General features: G+C 41.9%; 1 protein-coding gene across 1 annotated transcript in view; it reads right to left on the bottom strand.

The window, feature by feature from the left end:
• Nucleotides 1–22,477, bottom strand: part of grk2 (G protein-coupled receptor kinase 2) — a 48,127-nt gene continuing 25,650 nt past the window's right edge. The window contains exons 12-21 of the mRNA XM_062967182.1: nucleotides 21,788–21,882; nucleotides 20,475–20,582; nucleotides 20,189–20,255; nucleotides 12,114–12,214; nucleotides 9,633–9,699; nucleotides 9,419–9,514; nucleotides 7,214–7,376; nucleotides 6,833–6,969; nucleotides 6,468–6,581; nucleotides 1–4,055 (exon numbers count right to left, since the gene is read on the bottom strand). Coding sequence (XP_062823252.1) covers nucleotides 3,885–4,055; nucleotides 6,468–6,581; nucleotides 6,833–6,969; nucleotides 7,214–7,376; nucleotides 9,419–9,514; nucleotides 9,633–9,699; nucleotides 12,114–12,214; nucleotides 20,189–20,255; nucleotides 20,475–20,582; nucleotides 21,788–21,882 — 1,119 coding nt within the window. The 3' untranslated portion in view covers nucleotides 1–3,884. The remainder of the gene's footprint in view (nucleotides 4,056–6,467; nucleotides 6,582–6,832; nucleotides 6,970–7,213; nucleotides 7,377–9,418; nucleotides 9,515–9,632; nucleotides 9,700–12,113; nucleotides 12,215–20,188; nucleotides 20,256–20,474; nucleotides 20,583–21,787; nucleotides 21,883–22,477) is intronic.

The following is a 22,477-nucleotide window of genomic DNA, read 5'->3' as shown; positions in this document are numbered from 1 at the left end:
GCCACTTAATGCTGAAGTTTTTATTTGAAATATTTTTGTCGAAGTATGGTGACCGAGTTTAGTAGAAACCTCTAACTGGAATGTTGCCCCATTTAGTATCAGATTTGTGTCCATTCACTTCTACCGAAGTTGTTACCTTGTTTGTTCTCTGGGGGCAGAAAAATGACTTAATTTTCACGCCACAGATGTTGACATATGAGCAAAGTCAACCGAGTCTTTACTGTGTACAAGTGATATTTTTAGGATCTGTAATACTTTTATTTTAATGGAAAGGGATACAGTTGGTATGTGTGTTTGCTGTAGGATAATGCTGATCCAAAAGCATGTTTCTGTTAGGTGGTATGGTCATTCTGGAAAGCTATAATTTTGTTAGGAGGTTCTGTAAAATCTACCATTCAAAGCTTATTAAACTTGGTAATTCAACATTTATATCAGTTCCTCTCTTACACCTGAAAAGTCTAACTGTATTGAGTGGGGCTTACCTCTGAAAAAGCATATATAGGATTGCAATGTCAACGTCTATTTTGGAAATAACATTTTAAAAGCCAACATTTAACTTAAACTCTTGCTTGAAATAATAGCTACATTTCAGTAGAAGGGGGTTAAAGAGGCTGATCTGTTAGGTAATTTCTTTGTGTGGCAGCACTGGGTTACAACATCTCTGGGACCACATGCAGTAACTACCAGTGAAGCAATGTGCACTGCATTGTCCCTACTGAGTCACGAAATGTCTGAGGATACATTTTTGGTACAACTTGTCGCTCATGCAATGGATCCTAAAGCTATGTCTCAAATCCCCTACTAAGTGAAAAGGGCTGCAGTATTTTGACCACAAACTGCAGATGCATGGGCATTCATTAACAGATTGTCTGCTTTCTCTCACCTTACTGTCACAGACAGTTACTCTATATTGTTTGCAATATAATTCTCAACAAGTGACACATGTTTTCTTCTATCCACAAGCTATATGTATTTTTATGGTTGTGCATGCATCAATATGTTTGTACCCCTCTCTTTGCTCCAGCACAAATGTTTTAGATAGACATAATGCTGTGGGCATCAAAACAATGCAATAACTCACATGTGTCTGCGGCATACTTTCAGCAATGATTTCTCCCATAGGACCTTTTCCAGAACCACCCTTGCATCACTACCATGCATTTTTTAGTTTAGGTCATTTGGTCTCTCAACATAATAAATCAGACTTTTTACTGTGTACACTGATTCTGTGAAAAGAGAAAATGCCTATTGCTGGAATAAGTTTTAAAGATGGAAAATAAGGCTTCTTTTTTAACTACACTAGTTTCTCTTCTCCTTTACAGTTAGGAATTTTTCACTATTAGTAACAACCCAAGAAGCAAGAGAAGAGCAGCATTAAAGGTTTTAAGAACTCCTAATTGGCTTTCAAGAAATTCCTTTGTTATAGGGATCCAATTTATTAATCTGGCCAATATTCCAATGCAGAATATTCCAAATATTCCAAATTCCAAATGTAGAAAGTGTTTTCTACATTATACTACCTTCAAAGGTCTATCCTTCCTGTAGGCAGAAAAGCTGCTTCTATAGTTTAAGACAGTAGACGATGGTACCTTTCTCAACAACAAAGCTATTTTTTTGTCTGGACAGACAGTCTAAGATGTGCTGCAAGACCATGAAACTGCCTGTTGATCTTCACCCATGATGCATGGCAGAGTTTAGTGATCTACTGTAATGCAAATTACATTATATGTATACATTCAAGCATTCTCTTTTTTCTTCTTCTAGCAAAACTATGTGGCTTGCATGCCTGTTTCTACCAAGGGTCAAAATTAACACTCATAGCTCCATGGCAGAAGATATACGTCACATGTATATGGTCTTGGATTCATCCAAAAACAAACAAACAAACAAACAAACATAAAACACTTGGCTGAGAAAGGCATTAGCTAACAGTATAACTCAATACAAGGCAGTTTCATACATAAGATTGTATCAACCCCGGTGATGTTTTATGCATACTGTTAGTAAATACTATTAGTGAAATGTCTATATATTCCAGTTGCGGGTTTTGGATTTTTTTATTATAAAAAACAGTCTTTATCCCACTCATTAAAATCACATTCAAAAATCGGCAAAAAATCCATAATAATAACCCAGAGAGACAAACCAGAGATCAATATGTACAAACACTGCAAGGAAGGGGCTTCATTCCACCTCTCCCCTTCCACAGCATATCACTATGGAAGGAATGGAGGAGCCAGGTGGCTGAACAGGCAAAACTCATCACATGGGGGGGGGGGGGAGGCATGCAGCAGAGGCAATCGCATGCGCTTGGGGCATGAGACCGTGGGGACGAGACCTGATCCCCAACTGAAAGCCATCCACCCCAACCCCTGCAAATGGAGGAAGGAGGAGGGGCATTGGATTAATTCACCTTGGGATTCCTCACCATCCTGTGGGAGAAATCATAACACTGCTGGGGAGGTGGTGGTAGGAGGTGCTGTTCATACAAGGCATACTGGAGGGAGGGGAGGAATGGACCCAGCTTTTTAAACCCAGCCTGGCCCCCTTGGCACGGAAATATTTACAGAATCCTTCAGATACTTGGGAGTTGGCACAGGGCCCCATCCAGGCTGTGTTTCCAGCTACTGCATCCCCCACTCCAGCCCCAACCCCGAGAGGACTCAAGCAGCTCAGAATCTCTTTTGGCATGAAGTCTGCCCCTCCCTCTTTCCACAGAAACACACGGTGGGCTTTGGCAGTGGAGGCAGCAAAGTAGAGGCAGTTCTCACCCTGCCCCCTAAGAGCAGAGTACGAGGCAACAATACAGTCTGGACAAGTCAAATGCAGAGAACCTGTCCAGATCTGGCCTGGGGGTTGCAGGGAGGACAGCTTTATATATACTCTACTGGGCCAACTGGGAGGGACATTAAAATCATATTGAAATTTGGCACAGTAGACAAAGAACGTCTGTTCAGGCGTCATAGCAGGACAGCAGAGGAAAATAACTGCAATTCCTAAGGCCAGCTGCATGAGCAGCCGCCACCCTGGGTCAGAAACATCAGAACTGTGACAGTAGCTAGAGGGACAAAAAGAGGTTGTACGTAAGGATTAAGGTCCTGGATTTAGGAACAGGAAAGGAGAAAAGAAATGGGAGTAAACTTTCACTTATGTTAGAAGTTTTTTTCTTAGAATGTAACAGTTTCAAGGCAATTCCTTATGATGTATCCCCCATGGGATAACTGAGGCCAATCCTGACAGATATGCTTATGGCACAATGGCTGCCTCACCAAGGCTCACCGAGCAAAGGGTGGTGGCAGTGAAAGAACATACACACTCTGGAATTCTCGCTGCCAGAACCAGAGCACACTTCCTTCAAGATCTACTGCGGCACTGACTTCAGAGCCTGGTGCTGGATTGTAAAGGGGTTGTAATTCAGATTGTCAAACAGATTTATCTTCATCCTCACTAGTGTTGAGGGACTTATCACAGAAGATATGCTTTCTCACATACCACCATGTTCTGTGATGCCCCTCTTATGTTTGGCACTACCGGGAGGAAGTAGGAAGTGCTCAAGATGCATGACACACCTCAGAACATCTCCTTACGTTGGTCCTATTTAGAGGCAGGGATCGAAAATCCGAGCCTTGCTCAGTGGGGAACAGGTTGACTCAGACCCACCTTACCAACTAGGCTTCTTCCCCTTAAATTGGTATCGATTCCCACGTGCTGGGAGGAGGGGGGAAACCTGTCCCACACCTTCTGGATGCCCCACCCCCTCACTATACCCCAGGGGGCTGGGGTGGACGTCACAACAATCAGCAAAAAGAGACAGGAGAAGAGGGTGGGCATGGTGGACAAACCCAGCCGAATAAATTAAGGATGGGAGAGGAAGGCGAGGAGGGTCAGAGGCCGTTGGTACTGCTGCTGCTGCGCTGGATCAGCGGGACCTTGCTTAGTTCCACCACTGGAGAGCGTGGCTTGTGTTTCATTTTGGGAACCCTCTGCAGCAGCTGCTGAGCTTCTTGGTAGGCATCACGTAGTTCCTTCTTCCACTGAACTAGCTCGGGATCACTCTGTATTGAGAAAAAAGGACGAATAACATGGAGTTAGCAGACAAAGAGAAGGTGTACAAACAAACTCAGTGTAGCTTTCCATGTTTTTGCATCTCTCCTCTTTCTGTCACGTTCCCCCTTAATGGTAGGCACATACCATTAGGCACATAAACAAGCCAAAGAAAAGCCATGGTTGTCAATTTAGATGTCACAACAAATCCTGGTTGAAAGCAAATCTGAATGCATGCAACTACAACAAACCATGGGCTCAGGTTGTAGTTTGAGCTAATTAACAAATCATTGACTTGTTAATGGAGGCAGATCTGCACATTACAACAAAGTAGATTTCAACAAACCATAATGACATGGGAATATGGGCAAAGCTTATAATGACATGGGAGTACGGGCAAAGATTCTAGACCTATTCCTCTTTCATTTAAACAAAAGTATTATCTGTAAAACTGAAATGCCATCTGAGATAATAGAACTTTTAAACCACAGTATTTCTGTGTTGTGGAAAGCTTTTATGGCCAGAATCACAGGGTTGTTGTGTGTTTTCCGGGCTTTATGGCCATGCTCCAGAAGAATTATCTCCTGACGTTTCGCCCACATCTATGGCAGGCATCCTCAGAGGTTGTGAGGTATATCTCACAACCTCTGAGGATGCCTTCCATAGATGTGGGCGAAACGTCAGGAGATAATACTTCTGGAACATGGCCATACAGCCCGGAAAACACACAACAACCCCACAGTATTTCTATCTCTTCTATAACCTTCTTCAATTAACAAGGTTGGTTCACATTTTAGTGAATCAGAAGGACAATGGAATGATGATGTCAGTCTGCCTGTGTTTATGTGCCATAGATGCCATCTATTCAGTTTACTTTAATGAAAGCAAATAAATATCCCTATTAACTGCCCAATCTTGCCTTGTACAGAGCTTAAACCTTTTCCTGATTTTACATGCAGTCTCTCTATCAAAAAAAGTTGAATTACAAATGCATTCTGAAGATCCCTAAACACCTCATCTGGTTTGTTTTTAAACCTCTGGAGCATTAGTTGATAGTTAGCAATATAAAAACTCCCACTGTAATAACTGGAATTTAGCAATCTAATTTCCAATATCCACTGAAGTTAATGGGATGCAGAGAAGTGTTTGACCATACTGTTCACTTGCTTTGTGTAGACCTTGAACAAGAGCAGCAAGGGCCTACTTAAAAGCTCAGAGAGTACTTTAATAGGGTTACCAGTAGTTGAGGTCCACCCACATAAATTGGTAGTCTCAATATTGCTAATGCAACCAGCGCTAAAGGTGGGCAAACTGCATCCCTCTAGAATTTTCAGTATAATTCCCAAAAGCTCTAGCCAATTTAGCCAATGTGAAGAATGATGAGCACTGCGTTCCAGCCACAACTGGAGGGCTGCAATTTGCTCATTTCTGCTCAAATGTAGCTAAATGCTACAGATCTGCTTACTATGCATTGGTTATTCTATTGTTATAAAGCCCATGCAATCTCTTTAGAACATACCAAAACTGAACTAGCCTTGTAAACAGAACAAGTAACTTCCTTCCTCCCAACCCCCCCAAAAAAACATCCCTTTGTCTACAGTCCACAGATTTTCAGAAAGGGACTGCAGGGTATCTTAGAAGTGAGATCGGGAAGCAGGAAACACAAGTGTTCTGACCTTCCTGTTTCTGCTTTGCTAAATCTTGTATAAAAAGCAACATCACATCTTTCTCCTTAGTCTTCCAAAGCTGTCAAGAGCTGGTGTGCCTCCTTTTGTGCATTCAAGAAATTTACATCTGCCAGCTTTAAGGAAGCACCACCAACCTTTCTCTTGACCTCATCTCACCCTACTACTGAATCAAGACTAGGAAAGTAACTACTTTGTTGATACATCTTGGTGATGTAAAGTAGCCATCACTGGTATAGACCCCCCTGCAATATAGGGATATGGTTCTTCTTGAATCCAGATCTAGTACTACTGAGATGCAGGTCTCCAAATATAGTGTTAGTACAGAAACAAACACAAAGAATTGCAGTATCAGGAGACCCCTGGATCATTATCTCGCCTTGTCTATGAATTCATCAGAACAACTTTTTATAAGCCAAATTATTCCCTGATTCCTTTGGCATAAAGGGGTAACAACTGTGATTTATTTTATAAAATTTTTGCAAGGGTGACTGAGGCAACATATGTGAACAACTTTGAATTATCAAGAAGTGTTACAGCATTGCTAATTATGACTACAGCTCTCCACATAAATCATAAAGAAGAAAATTTCAGAATGGTGATCCTATGCATTCAATACTGTGCTTGATGGGCCAAAATAAACTGTTTCCAGAAACCAAGGCTGGTTTTTTGACATCTATATGCTCTTCAAACTCTCTTCTAGATGATACAGCAGGGAGTGGGAAGGAAGATACTCACGTCACACTGCAAGACAAACTGTTTGCCTCCCCGAATCTTAAGCAGGATACACTTCCGGTCCTTTATCTGTGTCTCCTCTACTGACTGAATCTCTTCCATGGTAAGTAGGGATTGCTGTTGTGGAATCCAAAGATATTTGGGTTAAGGAAGAAGCTATTATGAACCCCAGTTTAAATGTACGTGCGTTGTGCATCCCTTGCCCATATTCAGACAAGCCCTCCTCCTGGCACTATAATCCACCTCTTCGTCTGCCCACTCTTGCAAGCCAGTGCTACATTCTTGTGCACATAGATAGTTCATCCCCACTCCAATCAAACCTTCATTTTGCCCTTTCCCAGCTTGTTGGAGCAAAGCTCTTCCCTTACCGGGGATTCTCCCTCTCCGCGCCACTCCAAACGATTTGGGAAGAGGTAGAAGTATCGCCTCTGCCATTGAGTAAGGAAAGGATTCCCCAGCTTTGACATGTAGCCATGCATGATGCAATCCTTGCCCAGAGCATAGTCTGTTAAGGAAAAGTGAAGAAAAGGGAATTAAAGACAACACAAATGCAAGAGTTGAGAAAGGGTCAATCATATCCAGCTGATGACTTCTTCCCCCAAAATGGATGGGAAAAGCTCACGACAGCTCTGTAGATAGCCTAGATTTTAATGGTCAGAGCTGGCTGACAACAGCACTGCCAGCACTGAGCAGAACTGCCCTGAATAAGGGAACCAGCTGGAATCTCTTGTCCCAGCAGTATAGCTCACCTTCCTCGTGGCCCAGCTGCTTGTTCTTGGCTCTTTTACGGGCCTCCAGCTTGTCAGTTTCAGCATTGACTGTGTCAAACACAGTCTCTGTCACCTCCTGCTGCCAACGCTCTGAGATGGTGAGCGGAAAGTTGCGATAGAGCTCCTGGTCACTGTCCAATAGCTGAGATGAGAATCAAGTTATGTCACTATGTTTTCTGGATCAGAGGCATTATCACTTCTGAACATCAACTGTGTCAGTAGCGGAAGGGTGCTATTGTGCCCTCATGCCTGACTGGTGGGCATCACCTAAGCACCTGATTGTTCTCTGTGGGAAACAGGAGGCCGAATCTTTTCATTCATTCGGCTTTGGGACACATTCTAAAATATTCTAATCCAGTTCTTTTTCCTTTTCACTTCTACATGAGCCAGCAATGTGATGCGGCTGCTAAGAAAGCCAATGGGATTTTGGCCTGCATCAATAGGGCTATAGCGTCTAGATCCAGGGAAGACATGCTACCCCTCTATTCTGCCTTGGTCAGACCACACCTGGAATACTGCATCCAATTCTGGGCACCGCAGTTGAAGGGAGATGTTGACAAGCTGGAAAGCGTCCAGAGGAGGGCAACTAAAATGATCAAAGGTCTGGAAAACAAGCCCTATGAGGAGCGGCTTAAAGAACTGGGCATGTTTAGCCTGCAGAAGAGAAGGCTAAGAGGAGACATGATAGCCATGTATAAATATGTGAGGGGAAGTCATAGGGAGGAGGGAGCAAGCTTGTTTTCTGCTGCCCTGCAGACTAGGACGCGGAACAATGGCTTCAAACTACAGGAAAGGAGATTCCACCTGAACGTCAAGAAGAACTTCCTCACTGTGAGAGCTGTTCGGCAGTGGAACTCTCTCCCCTGGACTGTGGTGGAGGCTCCTTCTTTGGAGGCTTTTAAACAAAGGCTGGATGGCCATCTGTTCGGGGTGCTTTGAATGCGATTTCCTGCTTCTTGGCAGGGGGTTGGACTGGATGGCCCATGAGGTCTCTTCCAACTCTACTATTCTATGATTCTATGATTCTATCAGAAGTAAGGTAACAGATACGTTTATGTGGCCCAACTTTTCTACTTCTGTCAACTACATTACTCTCCCTACTCAATTTCTTTTATGCATTTGAAATCCTATCTCTCTTACTTTCCTTAGATACTTTTCTATCTATTTTTCAGCTACCGCTAGCTTCTCATTTCCACCTGGGAATATATGCAAACCACCCAAGCAAAATTCAACTAATACCAACACCAGCAATTATAAAGGAAGGTTCTCTTTGCTCCAAAGGTGTTAGGCTGAGTCAGATGGGCATTTGACGTAAACCATGTTTCACTGAAAGCCAGCAGGCTCCAGTAATATATTACGGCTTTCTGAAACTCTACCACTGTTTTTCTATCATCTATGGACAATTAATAATTAAATCTTGCCATTAACGTATGTGGAGGGTGATAGAAGAAAAGAGAAGATGCTAGAACCATATTACAAATATCGCTCAAACAGTAACAGTTTCTCTTTGCCTGGACATCACTGTTAAGATATTTTCAACTTGTTCAATACATGTTCAATGTATAAAAATCATACTAAAAGGCCCTCCATGGGTTTAGATCGATGGTTCTCAACCTGTGTGTCCCCAGATATTTTGGCCTTCAACTCCCAGAAATCCTAACAGCTGGTAAACTGGCTGAGATTTCTGAGAGTTGTAGGCCAAAACACCTGGGGACCCACAGGTTGAGAACCACTGGTTTAGATAGTCCTACAAAACAGTAAACAGTTAACTTTTAGTTGTGATAAATGGAACCTCCATGTTCAGAGATGGTGTAGCTGCAACTGTTGCACACAAACAAGAAGGTATAGGAATCTACAACATGTCCTTCTGAGGTTTCTAGTGGTCTCTGAGTGGTACCAGTGACGGAGTTGGGATTATATTGTATATGAACCATGGTCTAATTCAACTAATGTGATCTGGGCTGAATCCTTATTCCTCATGAAAACGTAGTACTATTGCCTGGGTTTCTACAATGTGTTTTACAATTCACTCTATTTCTGAGTTCCTGTTTTGGAAGGAATACAGAACAACCCATTTTTAAAACAGTGGTATCTTCAGGCTAGTGAAAGGAGAAAGCTGCCACTGCCCAGTAGAATAAGCTATGACTCTAGGATATAAGTCTGTGACTCCCGCAGAGTAGGTACCTTGATTCCTTTGGTGTCCTCTTCGTCAAAAGAACCTATATCAAAGGCATCTGCTGCATTCACCTCCCCACGTGGTGGGATCAAGGGGGGTGGGTACTAAGAAGACACAATGGGAAAAATTAGCAAAGGGTCAAAAGAGGACCCTTCCCTTCCTTGTGTGGAACCTTTACTCCACTCTCATCACTGGGCTTCAACCCCAGGTTGTTCTGTTTACCTTCTGGAGGAAAACCATCTGCCAGTCCAGACCCTGGAAAAAGGGACTCTCCTTTACCTCAAGTGCTCTGTAAGAAACATTCAAAAAGCAATACTGACACTTTTCTGGCTGAATGGAGGAGACAGGGAACTTTGGGGATAACAACTTCACTAACAGCACCCAATGATCATGATGCTTTGATGTCTCTTGAATTATTGGGCAATTTCCCTTGAGAACTCTCCCCTTGTTCCAACAATTTGCTTTAAAAGGTATCATAAATCAACTTGGTATAACCGCTTTGCACCTGTTAGCTTTTAGTCGCCTTTGCCTTCTTGATGTGGTGTAACTGGTTTGCGTCAGAGATATACATGTAACTGTTGTGTTTTGTTGCAGTGAACAAACCGATGATCCTGGAAGTGACCAGAAGGGGGGAAATGTGCTTCTAGATGCAGATTCCAGTCTACTAAACATTTCATTTAGTTTTTTTAAGGCAAAATTGTGGCTCCAGAGATATGTTTTAAATGCCTTTTGAAATTTCAGAAACCCCTGCTATGGTGGGTAGAAAAGGGGTGATTTCAGTACCCCCTGTAGCTCATTGTCTTTCCCTTAAGGTAGGAAAATAAGAGGAAATAGTGCAAACACAATAATGCAAATAAATAAAGACTACAATAAAATGTGGATGGTAAAAGAAATTCTGTAGATCTGTTTTGGGTTTGGATAATGTATACAAGTGAATAGATTTCAGGTTTTGCTTTCTCAGAATCTGAATGGTGTGGCCACAGAATTTTGTTAGCACAGAGTATACTTAGATGCTAACTTGACACCTGTAGCACAAATGTGGATGGGATTAGTGTTACTTCCCCAGACGGATGTTATAAATTAATGCGGCTTGTTCTTGCATGAGATGTAGCTAGGTCATAGTGATATAAGTTCATCTTAAGTGTGTGAAACATGCTGTTTTGGACCTGGGATTATATAATTTGCTCCCTTTCTCCTCTATTATGTTATGAAAAGGTGGAACTGACAAAAGTGGCCAGGCAGGGAATCCTTCTTTTATTTTCCCTAGAAGAATTATCCTTGATAGCAGAGTGTTTTAAAGAGTAATAACAGCAACTGTCCCCATACAGCCTGTTCTCTGGTTTCTAGAATGACTATTAAAGGCTAGAAAGTAGTTCATTTTGAAACATTTGAACTCTGTGATTCTTTGGATTTTGGATTCTAATTTAGATTTCATGCTGAGCAAGGGATACAGCCAAACCTGAGCGGACAAATCCCTGCTTCAAGGTCATCTGAACTGGGTTATCAGATTGTTGCTTGAATCTGACCCTGAGGAATGGGGCTTGAGAGAGGCTGAGAGGTCAAAGCCAGGAGCAAAATACTGGTAAGAGAGGGCTTTTTTGAAAAGACGGAAATTTATTGTGTAAATATTTCAAAATGGCACCATATTTCTTAGTCACATTGCACCTCTTAATACATATATTGGTATAATTCATATGGGGGAAATCTAGGGGATATATATTTTAACCTTATTTTTATGACAACTAGAGCACCTGAGCATTGTTTCTTTATTACAACCAGCCCTTCATGTTCATTAAGGTTAGGACTGCACAACTACCGCAAAATTGGGGGAAAAACCCATCAATTAAAATACTGTTGTTGTTTTTTTTTACTTGAGATAACATTTCTCTATGAATTTCTAGTTCCTCTGGTGCAACTCTGTGGTGAACTTCCACCACAAGATGGTCTCACTAGGAGTCTCTAGGTCTTCCAGCAAAAAAAAACCATGGTCAGTTTCATTATAGGATCACACTGGAGGATCCAGAGAAACTATATTAATCAAATCTGCAAAAAGTTAAACCTACAAATGAGAGCCGGCTGTATTAGAAATATTTATAGGGTCACAGTGAGTTTTCCGGGCTGTATGGCCATGTTCCAGAAGCATTCTCTCCTTGTAGGCAAATATCAGAATTTGCTCTTCTGCCCCTTCAGCTCCCCCCAAGCCAGGGCTCTCTTAAAGGAAGCTCAAGATATATAAAACATTGTTAAAAAACAGATTTAAAACAGTTTAACAGCATGTTAAAACTACCCAGTCAGTTTTAACTATGAATTCTAAACTCATGTCTCATGTTTATTGTATGTTAAGCTTTGTTTTGTGTATTTTAATATATGTATTTCACATAAATATGTTTTAATATGTGTGTTTTATATAATGTTTTGTAAAGATGTGTTTTTAACTATGTTGTGCCCTGCCCTGAGGAGAGGTGAGTAAAAAATAACCAACAACAACAATAATAATGCTCATCATTCTTGCCAGATTCTGGTTTAGTGAATGGCAGGGCTGAACTGTTGTCAGGAGAGGCGTATGTCAAAGGTAGACCCTTTATGCTGAGAATTGTCTGTTCTCTCTTCTATAAGAAGGTAAGTTACCCTAAAACCCTAGCCTACTCGAACAGCTTCCACTGCCCTTCCATACCCTTCACAGCTCCTTTGTGGGAGACTCACCCACGGCCCATACAGCCCAGGCGACGGTTGACATCTCTCTGAAGGAGTCCCTCCAGCAGAGTGCGCAGCTCAGGGGAGAAGGAATCTGGCAGCTCTACAGCCTATGAGAAAGAAGAGGATGGGATTAGATAACGATGATTGGGTGGGCTGAGGGAGGCAGGATGTGAAACTAAGACAAAATGTTGTACGAAGAAAAAGAAGTGTTGCAGGAACTCTACAAGAAGTCCCTGGGCATCATTCCAACTGTTGCATGTCAGTGTGAAAGCTGTGCAGAATGATTGGTTAATTTATTCATTCAGATTGGACAAGAAGATACCATATTCTAGAAGCCATAGGAAATTCCAAAAAAAAAAAAAAAAGACTGCTGGTTATTTGCATCCAGCAGCATTGCAGTTACTATTCTGGTCAGAGGAGTAAATGAGAGACAATGAGCTAAAGTTGGATGGGCAAACCTTGGCTCAAGAATCAGCCAGCATTCTGCATGCTGCAGGCTGTTCCTTGCTTTTGCGAAGTGCCCTTTTGGAAGTCATTTCCTATTCTGCTCCAGAAGGTGAAGAAGGAGGGTAGGGAAGACAACATGAAGAAATAAGAAAGAAGGAAAGCTGTGATATCTTGCAAACTCAAACACCTTTGGTTCTGACCACCATTATTTACCACTGGTAGAGGTCACCAGTTGACTTTTCATGTGGATTAAAAGTTATTTTCAGGGGAAACAGTTCTGACCAGGGTGGTCCATGCCTTAGTTACCTCTAGACTGGATTATTGCAATGCGCTCTACGTGGGGCTGCCTTTGAAGACGGCCCGGAAACTGCAACTAGTACAACGTGCGGCAGCCAGGTTTCTAACTGGAGCAAATTACAGGGCGCGTTCTACTCCCCTGTTCAAGGAGCTCCATTGGCTGCCGTTTATTTTCCGAGCCCAATTCAAGGTGCAGGTCATTACCTACAAAGCCCTAAACGGTTTGGGACCCACCTACCTTTGTGACCGTATTTCCCCCTATGAACCTGCACAATCTCTTCGCTCGTCGGGGGGAGGCTCTCCTCTCGCTCCCACCACCCTCGCAGTCGTGGTTGGTGGGGATGAGAGGGCCTTCTCCGTTGTGCCCCCCCCCCCCCGGCTCTGGAACTCACCCAGGGAGATCAGGCAAGCCCCTACCCTCCTCTCCTTTCGGAAGAGCCTGAAAACATGGCTCTTCCAGCAGGCCTTCGATAACTGATCTAGTAAGTCTGACCTGTTGCATTTCCAATAGTAGTCCCGTATTTACGCCTCTTCCAGCACCTTGAAGGCGACGACAATTTGGATAATCCACCCCTTCCTGATGATTTTGACAAACTAGCACTTTTGGCCCAGGTTTCTCCAGATTTTATCCAAGATTTTATCTTTTGTCCTCGTATGTGATTTTTATGACTTGTTTTTTTGTTTGTTTGTTATTTGATCTGTTTTATTGGTTTGTTTTATTGTTGTTGACTGGGCCTGGCCCCATGTAAGCCGCCCTAAGTCCCTTCGGGGAGATGGGGCGGGGTATAAAAATAAAATTATTATTATTATTATTATTCCCTATCCATGAGCTGACAAAACTTCAAATGGAAGAGGAAGCATTTTAGATCAGCCATTGCATTTGCACACATATCCCTTATCTTCAAAAGAGGTTTTACTGTCCATCTGTTTGGTATTTGCCTACAAGCATAGTTATTTTTTCCATGATTCACTTCATGCAACACAATCACCACAGTGGTTCATAGCAAATACCCAGTTTCTCCCATATGCCTTGCCCCATATCCCTTCCTTCCCAGTTTATCATGATGCTTCTAACAGCCTGTCAAACAGGCAGCATATGCATCACAATCCCAGTGGATCGTGATAATGTGCATCATCTTGCTCTTTTCACTTTTCTCCTTGCTGTCAGCATTACCTAGTTCCTTTGTGTGCAAAAGGGCTGTGGGAGAGATTTTACATCCTCAATTAATCCAGTGAAAAACATAATCTCTAATGTTCAACCTGAAAGGAGAATGAAATCTAATTTTCTATAACAGCAGCAGAAGGAGCAGCAGTAGTTGCCACTGGTCTTGAAATCACCCCAAAAGCATCTATTCTGCATGCTCTCCCCATCTTGTATCAATTAGACTGTGTTAATAATAGTTTCAGCAATGTTAGCTATAAACAGCAATTTTGCACAGGCAGACCTTTTCTTGACTACTACACCCAGGGAATCTCAAAGGTGAAAAATTCAAATGGCACTCCTGTCTGACTTTAAATTAACATGGAGGGTACTAGGACACTAGAAAACCAGTGTCTCAATTCTTCTTCAGCCATGGACAAGCACTGCAGCACACAACAACAGCAACAACCACCTTTGCCCTTCAAGGCAATTTCCTGTGCTATTTTATTTTATGGCAGAAACCAGTTTAAGGACACACAACTCACTTCTACTATGGCTTCACCAAATATCTAAACCTGTATATTTTTCATTGGCAGTGAAAAGTTTGTCAGTACAGAATCACAGAAAAATAGACAGAAATATGTTTCTGCTTGCTCCTGCTATTTATTTATTTTTATTTACTGCATTTTTACCCCGTTCTATCTCAACCCCGAAGGGGACTCAGAGCGGCTTCCAAATTGGCACCAATTCAATGCCAGAATAGACACAAACATACAAATGCAATATACATTAAAATCAATAAAAACCATAAAACCATAACAATCAATACATAAAATAAAATGGCACAGGAAATTGTTAAAAGCACAAAGACTAAAAATCGTAATCCGGGAGCCATTCCAATCATATTTCAATCACTTCATAGCTGTCTATTGCACTGTGATACACTCTGAACATTATTTCATCTCATACCATAACACAGAACCAGCCAATTAAACTAACAGACAAAAGGATGCATGATTTAACCAAGTTAATTCAGATAATTCACTGTCACAGGACATAACAATGGGCACAGCCTTACAATTTAAAATATATATTGGTGGGGAGGGAGGGATAGGTAAACTTATCAGTTGCTATTAAGAGATTACGGATAAAACATTACTATTGTGTGGCTTCAAGTCATTTCTGGGTTATGGTGACCCTAAGATAAATCTAAAATATCATTTTCTTGGCAGAATTTGTTCCGAGTCGGTTTACCCTTGATTTCCTCTAAGGCTGGGAGCTTATGACTTGCCTAAGTCCCCCAGTGGATTTCCAAGACTGAGTGCAGATCCAGCCACTACATCTCATTGACTCTCTATAATTGATCTCTATGACTGATCCATACTAATGGACATAAGCTCTTGACTGAAGTGTCAATAAAAAGGGAGCATGTATTTCCTGTAAAAGTCTGGTTGGCCACTTTAAAATATTGGATTAGATCTTTGGTGTGAACCAGGAAGACTTGTGTTATATTCTGCTGGCCTTTTTATAATGATAGTTTTTATTCTAAACTTTCAAGACAAACAAGATACCAATGCCATTAAAAGAAAGTGCTATTTCATCATTACGAGCCATTCTGAATCCCCTCTTGGGAGAAAGGTGGGATATACATTCAGAAAAATAAATAAAATAGATAAAATATTACATTCTCTATCATTTCCTCTACTCTCACTATTCAGGTGTGCCCGTGCTTATGTAGACAAAATGGTACTTCCTTTGCACAAAATGGTGGCATAAACAGTTTTGACAAGACCCCACCATTTTCAGAAATACCAAAAGAAAAAAAGGAGGGAGGATTGATTGCAGTGAGTGAAAGTGGAAGGAACCCAAAATATTCTATTGGGAACTGAACTAGAATTTGCTTTACAGACACAGAATATCGTCTGGCCGGTAGGGCAGCCAAGTGGGCAGGAATAAAACATCATAGAGGACATAGCATGGCTGGTTGGTTACAATAAAGAACAGGAGTTTGCCTTTTATCCCACTTGTTTAGTCATATAAACTACTGTAAACACTTTAAATGTGTAAAGTGATCCACAGTCCAAAGTCCTCACAACAACTCGATGCTGTAGGAGGTTCATAGTTTCATTTTACAGACTAGACAGCGGTGGTTATGCTATGGCACAGCTGGAATTTGAGCCTGAATTTCTAAAACATAAGTTCTCTGCCTCTCAGGCCCTTTACTTATTTAAATCCACATGCCAATGAATTCCACAGCTTGTTTTTATTTCAGATCCAGGTACAAAGGTCAAGGAACTTGAATGCATCTCAGTTGCCCACTGAAGCAATGGGCAGGAGGCAAAGGTAGTGGTTTTTGTTCTTGTTGTTGCATGCCTTCAATTTATTTCTGATTTATGACAATCCTAAAGTGAACCTACAATGGGATTTTCTATGTAAGATTTGTTCAGAGTTGGTTCGTCTTTGTCTTTTTCTGAGGTTGTGATGGTGAAACTTGTCCAATGTTATACAGGATCATAGAATCATAGAATCAGAGTTGGAAGAGACCTTGTGGGCCACCCAGTCCAAACCCCTGCCAAGAAGCACGAAAATCGCATCCCCAACAGATGGCCATCCAGCCTCTGCTTAAAAGCCTCCAAAGAAGGAGCCTCCACACACTCCGGGGCAGAGAGTTCCACTGCCGAACAGCTCTCACAGTGAGGAAGTTCTTCCTAATGTTCAGGTGGAATCTCCTTTCCTGTAGTTTGAAGCCACTGTTCCGCATCCTAGTCTCCAGGGCAGCAGAAAACAAGTTTGTTCCCTCCTCCCTATGACTTCCCCTCACATATTTATACATGGCCATCATGTCTCCTCTCAGCCTTCTCTTCTGCGGACTAAACATACCCAGCTCTTTAAGCCGCTCCTCATAGGGCTTGCTCTCCAGACCCTTGATCATTTTAGTCGCCTTACCCTGGACACATTCCAGCTTGTCAACATCTCCCTTAAATTGCGGTGCCCAGAATTGGACACAGTATTCCAGATATGGTTTGACTAAGGCAGAATAGAGGAGTAGCATGACTTCCCTGGATTTACTGTACTCCTATTTATGAAGGCCAAAATCCCATTGGCTTTTTTGGCTGCCATATCATATTGTTGGCTCATGTTTAACTTGTTGTCCACAAGGACTCCCAAGATCTTTTTCACATGTACTGCTATCGAGCCAGGCATTCCCCATTCTGTATCTTTGCATTTTATTTGTTCTGCCTAAGTGGAGTATCTTGCATTTGTCTCTGTTGAACTTCATTTTGCTAGTTCTGAGTCCCCTTGGGGAGAAGGGCAGGGTATAAATGCATGTAATAAATAAATAGTTTTGGCCCATCTCTCTAATCTGTTAAGATCGTTTTGAATTCGGCTCCTGTCTTCTGGAGTGTTGGTTACCCCTCCCAATTTGGTGTCATCTGCAAACTTGATGATCATGCTTTCTAGTCCTTCATCTAAGCCATTAATAAAGATATTGAACAGAACTGGGCCCAGGACGGAACCCTGCGGCACTCCACTCGTCACTTCTTTTCAGGATGAAGAGGAAGCAATGGTGAGCACCCTTTTGGTTCATTCGCTTAACCAATTACAGATCCACCTAACCGTAGCCCACACTGGACTAGTTTGTTTGCCAGAAGGTCATGGGGGACCTTGTCGAAGGCCTTACTGAAATCCAGATACGCTATATCCACGGCATTCCCTGCATCTACCCAGGTTGTAACTCTATCAAAAAAAGAGATCAGATTAGTCTGGCATGACTTGTTTTTGATAAATCCATGTTGACTATTAGCGATGACAGCATTCATACGTGTTTGCAGACCACTTCCTTAACAATGAGGCAAAGAAGACATTGAGTAGTTCTGCCTTTTCCCTATCCCCTGTCAGTGTTACCCTATCTTCTCCTCGCAGATGCCCAATTGCCTCCTTATTCTTCCTTTTTCTAAAGACATTAGCAAAGAAGCCCTTTTTATTGTTTTTAATAATGTCCCTTGCAAGCCTAAGCTCATTTTGCTCTTTAGCCTTGAAAACCTTTTCCCTAAAGGAGTTGGTGTTCATTTGAATTCTTCCTTGGTGATTTCTCCCCTTTCCCACTTCTTGTGCATGTCTCTTTTGAGACTAAGCCCAGTTAGAAATTCTTCGGACATCAATTCTGGCTTCCTTGCACTTCTCTTATTTTTTCTTTTTATTGGCACTGTTTGTAATTGCACCTTTCAATTTCACTCTTGAAAAACTCCCATCCATCCTTAACTCCCTTGTCTTTTAGTATTGGTGTCCACGGAATGCTGCCCAGTATTTTCTTCATTTTTCGGAAGTCAGCTCTCCTAAAATCCAGAATACAAGTTTGACTTGTCTTAGTTTTGGAGTTTCATGACTCAGTGAGGATTTGAAGACTAATCCAACGCTCAAACAACTACACCATGCTGAATCTCAAGGCAATGGTGGGGGAAAGTAACTCTTCACACACCTACAGAGGGCTTGGGCATGGTGACAACAGAGCTTAGAAAAGGAGTTTTGCTTTGTTTTCCCTCTCAGGGCTCCAAGAACTGCAGGCTGCTATAAGAAGGGAGTTGTGTACCAGTCTCCAAGGAAACTGCTAACAGAAGAAAAAGCAGGACATAAGAACCTGTGACTGACCAGACAATTTCACCTAGCTCTGTGTCCTTCAGCCCTTCTCACTTCTCATTCCACAAGCAGAAACAGCTCCTAACTTTGGGATGGGCTGCACATACACAAGATAATCACATGGAATCAATAAATAAGGTTCTCTGTCATAACCCTTCTTGGGTGTCAAGAGCTTGGAAGTTACTTTTAGTACTATGGTTCCCTTAATCCCCAGCCAGCAGGTTGGGAAATTCCAAGGAAGTAACTTTAAAAAAAATGTTATCTTGAAGATATATCTTCTATTAACAGTGATCTGAGCTCAGCCCGAGCACCGCATCTGAACAAAACCTGAAGCCATTTGTATTCTGAAATTCTGCAGTCGATATCAATTTCCAAGGGTAGAAACAGACACAACAGCATAGGAACACATCGAACAAGAGCTTTTTATTGAATTCTCTATGGGACACCTTTAGACAGAACTGCTTGATGGCTGGGCCACTTTGGCAAGGCTTGTGCAGCCTGCTCTGCCAAACAATTATCACTATGTTGAAATGAATAGCATCTGTTCATTGTCTCCACAAGTTCTCTGGGCAAAGGAATTACTTTGTTCCGCCTCTTCTGTTTAGTTATGTTTAGGATGTTGCTAAAAATAGGAAGTACCCAATCAACTGCGGTTCTTAAGGCAATAGTATTGCAAGAAAACCCTCAGGCTAGTTTTGGGTAATATTTTCTCCATGTCCCTCTTTCTCTCCTGCTCTCCCCACACAATCTCATTCCATTGAGTCAGCCAGCTAATTAAAATGGACACTGGAATTCATATATATATATATTTGGACCAAACGTAAGTTTTAGAATATTTGATTTGGAAGGCAAATTATGTAGATCTAGCACATGAGAACATTTCAACAAAATGTTTATTTTAGCAAAATTCTAAGTAGTGAAGGAGGTAGTTGCCAAAACAAAAACAGGCAGCCCCTGAGTTACAAACATACAACTTACATACGATTCATAGTTAAGAACTGTGGCGAGACAAGAGAAAGTGAGACAAAATCTACCCCTAGGAAGGGAAATTCACTCCTGTAAGAGTTATCATAGGGAAAAGGTTTCTCCACTGAAGCTTTATCACCAATCCTTGTTTCTGTGACAAGCCAAAATTTTCAAAATTCAATTGCCACATGGACAGGAAAGCGAGGTGAAATCTTCAAAACAAGGGAATAGACAGCAAAACAACGGTTACCGGGGTGTTAACCCTGCATATGCAATCCAAAACTTTAAAAAATGTTTTGACTGTAGTTTAAAAAATGTATCTGATACAGAACTATCTTGTCCACAACGTGGGAACTGTCTGTAATCAGAAAGGTGACCCAAGTCCTGGCATGCAGGAATACAGTATAACAATAGGCCAACCTAGATACTGACTTCTGGAGTCCTGGCTCTGTCTTTCCATGTTAGCAGAACTAGTTGTGGAGGAAAGAAGAGACTTTGGGGACCCAAATGAATAAGAAGCACAGTTAAATGCTGAAGGAATTTAGGATCAAAATTAATCCTCAACTGAGCTTGAGAGATAAAAAAAACTTACCATGGTGAGTGTCATGCGGTCAATCTCATGTTTGTCCTTAGTCTTGTGCTGCCGAAAGGGGCTATGCCTGCATTAAGAGAAAGGGAAGTGTCAAAGGAGATACTCATCTCTCATGCACTCCCCTCAAAAATTCTCTTTCAGTTGCTGATCTCTTGCCACATTGAAGTGACAAGCCCTCGAAGCCTGCATCCACTTCAACAACAGCTCCCTCTGCCAGTCTTATCTCCACCCCTCCGTCTCAGGAGCACTTCTCCACCTTGGACTTTCCTTCATGTTACCTACTTACCCCCTCAGGAGTTTGAACAGCATGCAGCCAAGAGAGAACCAGTCAGCACTGCTATCATAGGCTACACCCTTCTGGAGCACTTCTGGTGCCATGTATCCATGTGTGCCTCTGCAGAAGATGGAATAAACCATGTGTTAGGGAGAGAATAGAACCAGGGTTGGAAGCCCCCAACATAACGAAACACAAGTCTCAACCCATTTATATGGGAAGGCTTTCATCATATGGGAACACATGTAGCTGCAGGGGGATGTAGGTAATAATTGCGTTGCTGTGAGTTTTTGGGGCTGGATGACCATGTTCCAGAACCATTCTTTCCTGACGTTTTGCCCACATCCTCAGAGGTTTGAGATCTGTTGGGAACTAGGCAAGTGGGGTTTATATATCTGTGGAATGTTCAGCGGGGGAGAAAGAACTCTTGTCTGCCTGAATTTTGTAGTTGGCCAGCCTGATTAGCATTGAATAGCCTTGCAGTTTCAAGGCCTGGCTGCTTCCTGCCTGGAAGAATCCTTTGTTGGGAGGTGTTAATTGGCTCTGATGGTTTATTGTCTGAAATTCTGTCTTCTAAGTGTTGTTATTTATTTACTGTCATGATTTTAGAGTTTTTTTAAATACTGGTAGCCACATTTTGTTCATTTTCATGTTTTCCTCCTTTCTGTTGAAATTGTCCACATGCTTGTGGATTTCAATGGCTTCTCTGTGTAGTATGACATGTGGTAGACTGACATGGCATAGTCTGTGTAGACTAGGGGAAGTTCTGATGATTCTGGGATGGAAGTAGAAAAGTGAGAGTGTTTACACATTCGTAGTCCCACTACACCAGGTAGGTGAGGAACCATGGGCAACACAGGCCAGAGAAGAGCAGATCAGTGGTGGAGGGACCAGATCCTTTCCAAATAGGAGCCCATTAGAGCTGTAAGGTGTTCTGGAGAAGCCCATCTTTGTTCCACCTCCTTAACATGCTTGTTTGGTGAGAACAAAGTGGAGAGCCTTCTCAGTGGCGGCTACCAAATTTTGGAATTCCATTCCAGGGAAGCCTTATCATTCTCCTTCTGTCTGCAAGTGAAAACATTTTATGCCATCAGGCTTTTAAAAGGTGATTAGGGCAAACTTTTAATGCTGTGTGGTACTGTTTTTAAGGTTTATATATAGTATTTTAATGATTTTAATGTTTACTGCTTTAGATGTATTGATTATTTGTTTTAAATACATTTTTATCTGTTAAGGTTTTTACATAGTTTTTGATCTGTGTAATTTCTAAATATGTTGTTAGCTGCCTTGAATGCAGGACATAAACGAATAACAACAATACTCACACACTGGCATGAGGCTTTTTCTTAGAAAAGTCACAGGCAAGCCCCAGATCTGAGATGCGGACATGGCCAAATTCATCCAGCAAGATATTGGCAGGCTGCAGGAACAGGGGGACAAGGAATAAAAGTTACAGGGAAAGTGAACTGGGGTAGCGAGCAAAAAATCTGACCACTTCCTTCATTAAATCAGTACCAGGCTCCTCCAGCTTTTAACAAACAAACGAAAACAAAGATCTGAGTAAAAAATTAAGACAAACATTATGAGGTATACAGCTCCCATTCAGGAGTTGCTTTTCTTCACAATGTAATGGACTGTGCCACATTGGTCCTTCATTTCCCTCTCATTGCCAGGACTCCAAAGATTGAATGGCAAACATGTAAACCAGGAAAACTTGACTACAAAGCACTTCCTCAGTAATTTAATATTGTGAGTAGCCTCCCTAAGTAGAGAATACTTCTTGCCTCAGAAATCTTATCTTCAAGGTGAAATACTAAGAATGAAGGAAGGTCTGAAATGATGGTAGCGACGGGGTTTACTAGAACCTCCTTCCCAACCTGCTTCCCAGCCTGCTCACACAAATCAAGCAATGCAACTTTTATTACAAACAACAACTATGATTCAAAGAGTGGGCGTCAAAAGGCTTAATAATCCACAGTATCAAATCCCAAGGTATTTTGTGCAGCAGTATACTT

The sequence above is a fragment of the Anolis carolinensis genome, chromosome 1 (genome assembly GCF_035594765.1).
Source record: "Anolis carolinensis isolate JA03-04 chromosome 1, rAnoCar3.1.pri, whole genome shotgun sequence".
In the NCBI taxonomy this organism is placed as follows: Eukaryota; Metazoa; Chordata; class Lepidosauria; order Squamata; family Dactyloidae; genus Anolis; species Anolis carolinensis.
Note: the sequence above shows the minus strand (reverse complement) of the source record. Positions and strands in the feature narration are given on the sequence as shown.